Source organism: Pelodiscus sinensis, chromosome 30 (genome assembly GCF_052426305.1).
Source record: "Pelodiscus sinensis isolate ZL-2025 chromosome 30, ASM5242630v1, whole genome shotgun sequence".
In the NCBI taxonomy this organism is placed as follows: domain Eukaryota; kingdom Metazoa; phylum Chordata; order Testudines; family Trionychidae; genus Pelodiscus; species Pelodiscus sinensis.
In genome coordinates, this window is record NC_143081.1 from 2,046,178 (window position 1) to 2,058,673 (window position 12,496).

Here is a 12,496-nt window from a genome sequence, read left to right on the forward strand (position 1 = left end):
AGGGGGTTGGGGTACAGGAGGGGGTGTGGATGTGTGGGCTCTGGGAGGGAGTTTGGGTGCAGGAGGGGTGCAGGCTATGGGGAGCTTGGGCGAGGGGTGCGGGCTCTGACCTGGGGCAGGGGGTTGGGGTACAGGAGGGGGTGTGGATGCGTGGGCTCTGGGAGGGAGTTTGGGTGCAGGAGGGGTGCAGGCTATGGGGAGCTTGGGCGAGGGGTGCGGGCTCTGACCTGGGGCAGGGGGTTGGGGTACAGGAGGGGGTGTGGATGCGTGGGCTCTGGGAGGGAGTTTGGGTGCAGGAGGGGTGCAGGCTATGGGGAGCTTGGGCGAGGGGTGCGGGCTCTGACCTGGGGCAGGGGGTTGGGGTACAGGAGGGGGTGTGGAGGTGTGGGCTCTGGGAGGGAGTTTAGCACCTCGGCACGTGATATAAGAGAAAGGAGCTGCAGTGACTGCGTTTAGACATAGACACTGCGAGAAGACTCTTCAATACTCCAAACGAGAGAGGGGCCGTCTGTACAATATTTCACAGCACTCAGTCTCCCGACTGTAGCAGTAACGTAGCCCTGCAGCACTTGTATACGATAGACAGTCTAGGAGCTGGGAGGCCTGTGCCTTTACGAACACAACCCCAGGAATCCGCCCTCTGCTCCGGTGCTGACATGCAGCATCCTGCGAGGAGAACGAGAAGCCTTTGCACCCCTCGCACCCCACTATTTACAAGCGCAGCAGGTGGCTCATCCCACGGGGTAACTGTTCCCCCCTCCCCCTCCCTAAACGGGGGTTTTGTCCCCACACAGGGTCTGGCAGCGTCTCCCCCCCGGACTTAACCCTTGCTACCACCCCCCGATTTTCCCCTTCAGCCCCTCTTCTGCCGCTACCTACAGTAGCTTGATTCCTCCCCGCTGGTAAATTTCTGCCCCCAGCTCAGACCCTGACACCCCCCCACTGCAATTTGCCCCCCTTAATCCTTTTCACCCCCTACAAAGAGGAGGCAGCACATCGGACGTGGAGGTGAGGGCAGAGAGAGGGCAGTGGCCACAGCGAAGGTTACTGCGTATGCTCAGTTCGGGTGTGCATGCTCAGTGCACCCGAAGTCGGGAATTCGGAGAGGGAGCACCTTCTGTCGTTACACTGGCTGCCGGTTTGGAAAGACTGGCCTCGCGCCAGGCAGGGTGGGCTGGCTCCGTGCCTCACGTGCGGATTGGCTGGCACGGCCTGCGGGCGGGTGGACAGGGAGGAGGGGGGACTCGCCTGCCCCGGCTCAGAGATTGGGTGGGGGAGGAAAGGTGTCGTTGCCTCGCTCCGGGAGCTGCGCCGTGAACCCCTGGCCTTGCCCATTCCATTTCCCGGCTGTGTCCACGCGCATCCCCAGGGGGACCCATGCCACTTGCACCCCTCCCTCAGGGTGCTCCGACGTTTCCGCGTGGGCTGTGGGGAAGGGACACGAGGGTGTGGCGGGGAGAGGGAAAGGAGACGGAGTTGGGTCAGTGGGGGGAGCAGGGAGAGGGGAGCAGACTGGAGGGGTTTGGCTGGGAGGGAAGAGCAGGCACAGGATGGATTAGGTGGGGGAGAGAAAGTGGGGGCGGACTGGGTCCGGTCCCTGAGGGGTCGGGTTTGCCTGGGAGGGGGAGAAGGTAGAAACTGGGTTCGGTGAGTGGGGACGGGATGTGTGTGGAGGGGACACAGGACGTAGGCTGGGTTTGGCTGGAGGGGGCTGGGAGTCAAAGAGCCGCCAGGTGAAAGGGGCATTTTCCTCCTCAGTGCCTGTCCTGCAGCAGCAGGCCAAAGGGGGAGGGGGGGGGCAGCCAAAAATGTTTTTGCTTGGGGCAGCAAAAAACCTGGCGCCGGCCCTGCTCCAGTTTATTGCACCCAGCGTGGGTCAGTCCCATCTTGCAGGGTCAGGGTTCTGGGACTGGAAACCCTCCTCAGCCCCACTGTCACACCCAGGAAATGCTCAGTTCCCCTCCCCAGATCCTGCGCGCACACACCAGTGTCTCTCCAGCCCTGAGCTGAGCGGTGACCACGCCTGAGGCTGGGAATTCCTGTGCTGAGCCAAGAACCCAGCTCCCAGCCCGGAGCCACCGGCTCAGCATGGAGCTAACTCTGCTCCTGCCGCTGCTGGGTAAGTGCCCCCCTCGGCCCCCAGCCCCTCTATGTGTCTGTCTGTCTGGAGACTCCCCCAGCCCTGCCCTGTGTCCCCATCCCCTCCCCAGAGCTCTCACCCCCTCTCTGCTCTTCTCTTCCAGCCTCGCTCCAGAGTCTCCCCAGGCCGGTGTCCCCCTCAGGTAACGAGGTCTCCTGGCCTCCCTGGGATGCTGGCGGTCGGTGGGGAAGGGAAGAGGGGTCCTGGCAGTGGGGCTGGGGTCCTGCTCCTCTCACTCCGTGGGGCTGAGAAGTGCAAGGAAGGGGGGAGCTTCCCCTGACATCCATGGGGGTGGAAGTGACCCCATCTGGTGCCTGCTGGGAAGGTCTGTTTGGTGGGTGCCAGCCCAGGCCACAGGGGAGAAGCTGCCCATGGCCCCATGGGCACGACCCACCCCTCATGGGCAGCCCCAGCAAAGAGAACGAGGGCTGGACAGGCCGTGGAGACCCAGCACCCCCCTCCCCATGACACTGAGCGCCCCTGGGCAGGGCCCATCGCTTTGGGGGGGTGTGTGGGGGGGTCTCTCTGTCCCAGCTCTGGGCTCCCACTGAGGGCTCAGGGCCAGGGGCACAGACCCGGCACCGCCCAGCAGGGCAGTAAAAGCAGGTTCTGCAGAGTCTGCAGAGTCAACAGGATGGGTGGAGAACATCCCCTTCCCTTCCCCACATCTGCCCAAACTTCCTCAGTTCTGCTCAGTGCTTGCTGGCCACTGCTGGGCAGGGCTGATGGTCGGCTGATGGAATCTCCCCCCACTTCTGCCTCTGCCCCCGTGGGGTGAATCCCCTGGTGGGAATTAGGGTCTTTCGGTTGATCCACTTGCATTATGAAGCCTCGCCCCTTTCTGCTCCCCACTGCCCCCCAGACACAGCGTGGGGAGACCTGGGGGGACCCAGGTGGAGGAAGGTCCCTCCCATGCTCAACCTGCCCTCAGCCAGCTCCCTGGGTGGACAGAGGAGATCCCAGGGGCATGGAGGCCCCATGAAGGACCCTTCCTGCCCCATCTCCTCTCCTCTTGACCTGGTGCCTGGTGGGAAAGGCAGAATCTCTCCTGCACTTCTCCCTGACTAGCACCGGGCCCTGCCCACCCTCCCTCCTGCCCTGTGCACAGCAGGTGGGGCAGCAGACCGGGGGTGACTGGAGGGGTATGTGGGTGGGGCAAGCTGTCCACGGGAGGCCTGAGGTTGCACCGATGGGCAGCGGTTTCAAGTGAGAGATCCCAGGTGCTCAAGCCGTTAAGCGAAACACGGAGAAGGGCACCGATGGCTCCTCCATCGGACAGACACAGATCTCCAAGCAGCCAGAGCCTGGGAGCTGAACCCAGAGCGATCAGACAGGAAATCGGGGCAGATGTTAACTGTGAGGGGGATGAACCCCGGGGACACTTCCCCAGGGGCCGGGGCGATTCCCAGCGCTGGTGGTTTGTGAAGGAGCCTGAACGTGTTTCTCGGAGCTCGGCTCTTGGTCATGGAGGGATCCATTCGGGGGAGACCCACAGGACTGAAGAGAGCCAAGGCCTGGCTATTGGCCGTGGGGTGTTTCCCCCAGGCAGGGAGCTGGGGCAGGTCTGTGCCCGTGTCTGTCTGCGACTCATCACTTCTCCCTCCCCATGCTGGCCTGGCCTCTCCCTCTGCCTCTGTCCTAGGTCTGCCGGCCCCCACACTAGCTCTGGAACATCAGCTCACAGTGCTTCTGCCCGGGCAGACAGCTACACTGACGTGCCAACCTCCTGGGCATGTGCAGCCTTCGGGATACAGATTCTTCTGCCAGACAGGGCAGCAGGGCCCCAGCGCAGTCCAACGTAATGCGGCAGGAGACGAGCTGGTTCTCAGAGCGGAGAAGGGAAGTGCCGGGACCTACACCTGTGTGTACTGGACAGAGGGACCCAATGGACCGATCTCTGAGCACAGCAACTCCGTCTCCATCTCCATAGCAGGTGAGCCCCTTTTCCTGCGCTTGGACGGGCGAGTCCCCGGGAATCGAAAGCCCCCCTGGTATCCCAGCCTCACCCTTGTCCTTAGTCCAGCCATTCCCAGCATCTCAGACACACGGTGATGCCTCAGCCGCTCCCACCAAAACAGACTGGGCAGTGGCAGGGCACTGCTGCAGGGAGCTCACAGCACTGGGGTCCTGGGTATTGTTGGAACTCAGCATTCATGGCAAAGGTTCGGTCTGTAAAGGGGTGACCGGCTCATCCTCCCCCCTGCTGTGCCCTGGGCAGCCCAGTCCAGCTAGCAGATCCCACTCAGAGAGGTCCTGAGTCCTGCTGGCAACAGGGCGCAGGACAGGGTGGGGCTCAGTGAGGTGCAGGGGGGCAGGGCCTGTCCCCTGTGATCGCCGACATGCACTTGATCTGGTACCTCCTCCCCTCGTCTGCCAGCTCCTTCTCAGAGCTCCCTGCCGGGTGTGACCCTTCCTCTGCATCTAACCCCGCCCCCTCGTGCCCGGGCCCCCGAGCCCGAATCCCCCTGGCCCCTCCCACAGGGCCTGTTCCCTGCCGTGCCCGGCTTCCCCTCGCTCACCTACTTCTTCTGCTGTCACAAGCCCCCCAGTGACCCCCCCCAGTGCCAGTGCGGAGCCAGTCACATGGGGTCAGGGTCTGGGGACTGGACCCCCCACCCCACCACTATCCATCTGTGCAAAGCTCCCTGTCATCCCTGGCGGCACCCAGGGCTGTGAGACCCATCGCTGGCACCTGCACTCGCTGCAGGGCAGCCTGGTCTGTGCCCCCAACCTCAGCCACACAAGCCCCTCCCAGCCCCTGATAGTTGAGTCCTTGGGAATGAGCTGCCCCCTCAGGTACCAGCAGGGGAGGCTGGTCCCACTGGGTCCCACAGGGAGATCTCGGCTGCTCAGGGGTTGCCTGGCCCGGTGGGGACGTGGTTCCTGGGCACGGAGCTGGGGATGGCTGGGGTCTGTGCCCAGGATTCCTCCCTGCTCTGCCCTCCCCTGGCTCCTCCTCTGCCTCTGTCATCATCCTCCCCCAACACTCTTGCCTTTTCCAGCCCCCCAGCTCACCGTGTCCCCTCTGCGGCCTGTCTACGTGGCTGGGGAAGCCGTGACCCTGACGTGCTCAGCTGCCGGGGTGGACATACTGACCAGGTTCCGGTTCTACAAGGATGAAGTGGAAATCCAGCTCACAGAATCCGTGTTAATCCCGTACCGTCATGTGGCCTCCATCCAGCTGTCGAGTGTGGCCATGTCACACACGGGGGTGTTCAGCTGTGAATACTGGCGCAGGATGGATGACAAGAAAGGACCAGACATCGTATCGGAGAGGAGCCAAAACATCCCCATTGCAGTAACAGGTGAGCCCCCCAGTTTGCTGCTGTTTGCTGGGCCCAGGGCCGGGGGTCTGCTCCATGTAGAGGGTGAGATGCAGCCCAGTCAGTGAGCCAGTGACAGGAACATCCACTGGGTCAGATTCACCCCCCAGTTCTGGCTCCCACAGTGGGGTGGGACGGGGCATTGGAGCTACCATGGGACTGTGGAGTTCCAGCCTGCAGTAACATTAGAAACCTGGGGGGTATTTAACTAAACAAATCCCAGATTGTTTCTAGTCAATATTAGGCCTGCAGTCAGACAACTGGGAGTCGGGTGCAGCTCTCCAGCGGCAGGAGTAGACCACTGTGCGGCAAGGTCGTAGCCCTGGGCACTGCTGTGGGAAGTTCCCAGCCCTGTCATCCAGGCTGACAGGAACCAATTCCAAGCCCTCCCCAGAGAGTAGCCGTCAGTGGCTCCCAGCCATGTTGGGTAGCTGAGTGAGTGGAGGGGTTTGGCGGGGGGAAGAGACCAGTTCCCGGACATAGTTCTGTGTCATTCACCATCATCATCAATGATTAGATAAGGGCACAGAGTGGACCCAGCTGGGGGTGTGGCCACTGTTTGGGAAGGCAGGGTTACAGTGCAGAATGATCCGGGCTAATGGGAGAAAGGGTCAGAGGCAGATTGGATGAAATTCAAGAAGAACAGAGGCAGAGTCCTGCTCTTGGGAAGGAACAATCCATGTCACGCACACAGAACGGGAAGCGAAAATTTTTTTTCTGGCCTGAATCAAAGGGCGGCTGTGGGACATGAGAAGTCATTTTCATGCTCTGCCCCCCCGTCAATGAGATCTCCGCTGGAGTGCTCTGCCCAGTTCTGGGGGCCACATGTCAGGAGAGATGTGGGGCAATTGGAGCGCTTCTCCCCACAACCCTGGTGGCCCCTGGGGTCACTGACGCACAGGAATCACAGGCAAGAAACTCTCCAGCGCCGGCTACCCCCTCTTGGTGCATGGGCATGATGAATGCCCATCAGACTGAGTCATGGTCTGAGGATTGGAAACCAGCCTCATCATGCCCCTTCCCCCATGCCTCAGCTCCCTGTGACAGAAAATCTTCCTAACTTTAGCTTCAAACAAACCCCACGGGACCTGTGGGCTGGTTGGTTTCAGGGTCTTTCCCATGAGTGAGAGAGATCCCAGGGGGTGAGACTCAGCTAGATCTAGAGACGCCTCTGTTGGCCCAGCCAGACCAATGGGATAAGTGGCTGTTCCATTGGAGTCCATGGGGCAGGTCCCAGCCGGGGTCAATGGGCCATGGCTACATTAGAGCCAATAGGTAGACACTCCCCAGAGCTCCTCAGGGTGCTGAGGCTCCTCTCTGCCAAGCTGGACCCATCTCTTCCCCCCTTGTCCTTCCCAGCCCCACTCCCGACTCCTCAGCTCAGCGTGTCCCCGCAGCAGCTGGGCTACGTTGCTGGAGAATCGATCACCCTGACGTGCTCAGCCGCGGGGGCGCCCAACGACTCCATGATCCGCTTCTACAAGGACGGCCAGACACTGCTCCCCGAGGAACTCTGCCTCCGCCTGCACCAGGCCACCGCCTCCGTTCGGCTGTCGGCGCCGCTGCAAACCAGCACCTACACCTGTGGGTGCTGGAGGGCAGAGTCCAGGCGAGAGATCGAATCGGAGAGGAGCCAGCCCCTCTCCATAGCAGTGACGGGTGAGCCCCTCTGTCTGCTGGGGTCTGCTCGCCTGGGTGGGGTCTCTCCTCCAGCCACAGGGGAAAGTGCCTCTCAGTCCCTCAGTGCCCCACAGCCCCCCACCCTCCAGGGCAGTTTCTACCCCATCTCAGAATCTTCATGTCCTGAGGCTCTGCTGCCTCCTGACCCAGTGCCAGCACCCATGCCCCAGGGTCCCTGCTGTCCATAGGCATGGAAGCAGGAGCTGCCACACTGAGGTGCTGGGCTTGAAACCCCACAGGGCTCAGAGTTCCTCCTAACTCCAGGATCTGGTCTGTCACGTGGCCCTTGGGGGCAGGGTGTTGCTCACACTGGGACAGGGATCCCTCACTCCCAGACTCAAACCGGGGACCTCTACACTTCGGGAGGGTAGAATCCCAGCAGCGAGTCTGGGGAGGGGGGGGGGGGATCCCCACACACCCTGAGATCTGTCTGCAGAGGGGTCCATGAAACTCAGAGGTGGGGCATTAGCAATGAGGGTTGGGAGTGGCAGGAGATGATTTGTGGCCTGGTGTCCATGGCAGTTTCTGCCCTCCCACTCCAGCCCCACGCTGGATCTATGGGAAGCCCCCCCCCAGCAAGGCACTTGCTTATTTCTGTGCGGAGACCCTCAGTCCTGAGCTGAAGCAAGAGGCTCTGTAGACAGAGCAGGGGGCAGCTCTGAGTAAGTTGAATTCTTGGCACCAGCTCCTCTTTCCCCCCTGCCCTATGCCTGCTGACCCCTCCCCTTTGCTGCTCCCCGCAGATCCCCTTCCCCCACCAGTGCTGAGCTTGGATCCCACATCTGGAGCGGTGAGTGAAGGGCCCCCCCTGGTCATCACCTGCACGGCCCCCAAGGGTGGAGATGAGGTGGCCCCCAGCGTCGCAGGCTCTGAGATCGATGGGGTGGAGCCCAGGAATGTCTCTGTCAATGTGACTGTGACCCGCGGACCCAGCCACGTGATTCAATTCACCTGTGGGAAGAAGGAGAACGGGGGCTGGAGCCCGTCCCCCACGGGCCAGGCCGTGAACGTCACTGTGGATGATGCTAACACAGGTGAGACATCCCTGGGAGGCTCCCAAGGGAGGAGAATCGTCCTCAGGGGCTCTCCTGGGAAGGGGAGGTGGGATGAGGTGACAGGTGCCACCTGCAGATAGAGAAGCAAGTGGGGGATGAACGTTCTGTCAATCGCCCCCCGATTCTAGCTAGGAACATGTGACGGGCCACATGTCTGATCTCACTGTGTCGGTAACAGCTGGGGCCCCTCGGAGCCCTGTGCAGGGATGGGGATAGGAGACAAGGACACAGCAAAGCAGAGAATCAAACCCGTATGGCCAGCGCCCCAGGCCAGCCCCATCACCACTGGGTCTCCTGTCCCCACTTTGGAGCAAAGAGCAGGTGGGGACAAACACACGTCACAGAGAGCTCAGCAAAGGGCAAATTTGTTGCATCGCCGGGTTCCTCTGTGGGGCCCAGACCTTGTCCTGGAGCGTCTGTCTGTTCTCACCTCCCCTTCCCTCTTTCCTCCATCAGCCACAGCTGCACCCCCTCTCCTCGTTATTCTGCTGTCAGTCGTCGGCGGTGTCCTGCTTCTGCTCGGACTCCTGGCTGCCCTACTGTGGTGGGGCTGGAGGAAGAAAAGAGGTTGGTGATCTCCCATCTGATCTCTCAACGTGGCGTAGCCAGGAACATTCGTGCAGTGAAACCATTCACAACCACACAGCGCTGTGCCATGGCGTGGGTGTGGGAAGCAGCCCTCAACTCCTGCACCCCCGTAGTGGCACGAACAGCCAGTAGAATAAAGGGAGTTAATCTGGGTTAATCCACATTTGGGAGAGTAGTGAGAATCTCCCATCACAGCGCAGGGGGACCCCGGGTCACAGAGCAGACAGCCCCCCACTACGCCACAACGTCCAAGCCCTATGAGAGTGGGGACGTGTCGGCACCTTCCCTCCCCTCCAGCACACGCCACAGAATTCACCCCTCACATGTGGGCGTGGAACAAAGGATACCCTTTCCTATTGGGTTGATTTCACTCCAGAAGCCAATGGCACCTGAGCCCAATTTCCCACCACTGGGCTCATCCGTGACCACAATTAGCATCAATACGTCCCTCAGTGCCGTGTAGCTACACTGATTAGAGAATGCATCTCTTGTGCTAACATTGCCTCTCAATATTAGTAACTCCTCATAATTAACAACTGCAGCGAGCAGTTCTAAGCATCCCGTATAAACCTTCTGCTCCATCCCAATGCACGTCCTTTGCCACCAGCTGCTTTCTGGGCATCCTCATGACACTCCCCACATCAGCCCCCTTCTCCTCTGCGTCTGTTTCAGTTGCGAAGTATGCGACAGGCCCTGAGCTATCCGAGCCCAGAGAACACGCCAGGAACAGGGATCCCAGGCGTGAGAAGAAGCGACCAGAGGCCGCACAGATGGACCAGGTAACATGAATGGGTCCAGGGGCCTCAGTCTTGTGCCCAGTGCTGAGAGGCAGCGGGCTGGCTGGGGTGGGGCAGGCAAGGAAAAGCCACAAAGGGAAGTGGCTCTGGGTTTTACAGGTGTGGGGAGGGCTGAGAACTGGTCACTCCTTTCCCCATCACCCCAAAGTCTGATCTGAATCACGGCAAAGTAGGGCTGGAAGGGACTCAAGTCCAGCCCCTCTGCTGAGCCAGGATCCCCCAAACCTGGACCTTCCCCACGGGTGTTTGTCCAGCTCCTCGCTGAAATCCCCCCTGATGGGGATCCCCCTGCACTGCTGGGTCACCTGTTCTGGGCTTCGCTACCCTCAGAGTTAGAAACGTTTTCTTACTCTCTTACCTAACACTCCCTTGAGACAGGGCAACGCTGGGGCAGGGGGCTGAGCGGAGACCTCACCAGTGCCGGGTGGAGAGGAGCCGTTAGCTCAGCTGTCGTACGTGCGATGCTCCTGTTCACAACGCCCAGAGGGGGGTTGGGCTGTCTCACGGCAGCAGGGCCCTGTTGGCTCAAATCCATTTGTGCTGCTCTGCGGCTCTTTTTCTGCAGGGCGGCTGCTGTGCCAGTTACACCCACTCCTTAACTTCTCCTGCCTCAGCGGAGCATCAAACACGTCCCTGCATTGCCCCTGGCTCATTTCAGGGCAAGTCTCCACTTAGGTTGCAGCTCACGTCACTCCTGGCCTCCTCCAGCCTTGCTAGCTCTGACGCGATGGCCGTGTTCTCCACTCCCTCCTCCAAATCCTGTCCATGCACCCCCCCTCACTGCTTCTCTGTCCTCCCCCAGCAGGGCTCAGAAGTCGCCTACGCACACATAGAGTTGTCTTCCTCGGGCACGCATGCGAAAAAGTCGAAAACCAGAGCCAGGCCTGCTGATGAGGCGCAGGTGCTGTACAGCGAGGTGGCAACCAAACCCACCCACAAGGCACCCAAATGAGGAGGGGAAGCCCTCTCCGTGTTCCTACACATCCTCTTCCCCTGTGCCCAGGATCTGAATCCTTCCCCCTTTGTATCCCTATAGCCCTGGTATGACCCAAGTCACTGCTGTCAGCCTGTTTAGCCAGCCGGTATCCTGTGCAATATTATAGAAAAACTGGGGAGCCCCTGGCCATGACTGTCACTGTGTGGTGTGTGCATGGGGCATGTCGAAAGAGTTTGTATCTGCATGGTGGAAATGCGCAGTGAAGGCAGTTGCCAAACTAGCCAGCTCTACCCAAAGGAGTGGGGATTCCTGTGCCTGCCTGGATCATACTAATCAGAAGATTGGAAACACAGGCAGGCCGGGTGCCACCCTTGCCCAGGCTGCAGGGATGAGCTGAGGGCTCACAAGCTCACAGCTGGAGACTAGACCCGGTCAGTTCGATGTTCCTCTTCCTCAGTGTCGGGATTAGACTCACAAGAATGTCAGCAGTGTTTAGAATGGAAAAAAATGCGTGTGTGTTGCAAGCACAATGAGAATGGTCACTCCGCATGTTATCAGGTAATATTTACGTGCTTATGCTGCCCTATGCACCCCACACAATCTGCAGAGAAGCATGAGTAAGTATGAAAGAAGATCTTTCCACGGCAGGGGCTATTTCCTGCCCAGCTAAACCCCCACGATGTCAGACAAAACGTTGTGGAGCATGAGAGCACAAAACACTTGGCTGTTGGCTCGCCAGACCCACGGACTGGAGACTTGCACGTGAAGTGGCCTCGTCCTCCAGTTCTCTGAGGCAAGGGAATAAAAATCCCTGACAAAAGAAACTGGTATTTGTCTCTTTGATCTCTGATGGGCCAGCGACTTTGAAATTAAACCAGAGATCCCCAGGGTTGCTTGGTGGGCATGCCTACCTTTGAAATTCACAGATCAGTAAAGCTCTGCACTCTTTGAATTTAGATGGTAACTCACTGGTGTGCACCTGTTTTCTGCCTTAAACATGCAGCTCACTCACTTCCTCCCTTCCCTTAGTTAATATTTCTGTAGAAAACTTATCACAGCTCTGGCTACAGATGTGGTTTTTCCTGTAGGAGTGAGGGCACCAATCGATCTGTGTTGAAAATAAGCCTGGTTTTAGGACTGAAAGCATCCTACATGGGATGTGGTTTTTGGTCTCATTGACCATTGTGGCTAGGTCGAGTGTGTCTGGGAGGCGAGATGGGCTGGGGAGACCACGGAACTGTTTGTGACTCCATGTTAAGGCTGTTAAAGGACCCAGGAGTCCACGTGCGTAACTGAGTCCGGGAAATCTCATTAGGAAACCCTAATCGAATGGCCGTGTGAGCACGGAGAGTTTTAAAAGATCAATAAGGTGCATGGATGTGGGGCATCCGATTGATTTTTCTGTGCTGAAGATCACAGCCCCGGTCCTCTAATCCAGGGTCTGTCCCATTGTTTTGTAACTCTCCTTCTGTTCCCTAAACGAAGATGGGCTGTGTAGAAAGCAAACCAGGAGAAGACGTATTAAGGAATGATGCAAAATCAGGGAGTTTGGGGGCAGGGAGGTAACATGCCAGCAAGTCAAACAGCAAAGAAACTAGCCATGCCGTGACTTATTAAGCAGGCGTGAAACCTGGACCCAGCTGGGTTAATCCTGGCCATGTCAGAGAGTCAAGGTAAGGAGTCCCCTAAACAAGGATCTGATCTAGTGACCGATGGGGACAGCCACTTGAAAGTGACTTGGGGCCTTCAGCCCGTGGGCCCCACAGCGCCTTTGAGGGGTCAGCTGAGGGGTTCCCTGCTGTTATTCAGGGGGAGGAGAGAGATGCAGGCGGAGCAGGGAGGCGGGTGAGTGGATGGGGCCGGGGATGCCTAACAGGAGAGGTGCCCCTGTTCCCCCCACAGGGCGGAGGGGGTGCATGTCAGAGGGGCCCCGGCTCTGGCTGCCTCAGGGGCGGCCGCAGCTACTTTCTGCTCAT

General features: G+C 59.5%; 1 protein-coding gene across 3 annotated transcripts; it reads left to right on the forward strand.

The window, feature by feature from the left end:
• The first annotated feature begins 1,720 nt into the window (after nt 1–1,720).
• LOC102458221 (alpha-1B-glycoprotein-like) lies at nt 1,721–11,765 on the forward strand. Of its 3 annotated transcripts, XM_075912292.2 has the most exons (9): nt 1,721–2,119; nt 2,244–2,282; nt 3,783–4,073; nt 5,143–5,445; nt 6,823–7,122; nt 7,887–8,177; nt 8,655–8,765; nt 9,459–9,565; nt 10,386–11,753. In XM_075912292.2, exons 1-9 carry the CDS (start codon nt 2,089–2,091, stop codon nt 10,533–10,535), a joined length of 1,623 nt encoding a protein of 540 aa, XP_075768407.2. In that variant the 5' UTR covers nt 1,721–2,088; the 3' UTR covers nt 10,536–11,753. The 3 variants fall into 3 exon arrangements, with proteins under 3 accessions (XP_075768407.2, XP_089630643.1, XP_075768408.2); XM_089774517.1 differs by lacking the exons at nt 1,721–2,119; nt 2,244–2,282 and having other exon boundaries at nt 2,310–4,073; nt 10,386–11,765; XM_075912293.2 differs by lacking the exons at nt 1,721–2,119; nt 2,244–2,282 and having other exon boundaries at nt 2,310–4,073; nt 10,389–11,765.
• The last annotated feature ends 731 nt before the right edge of the window (nt 11,766–12,496 follow it).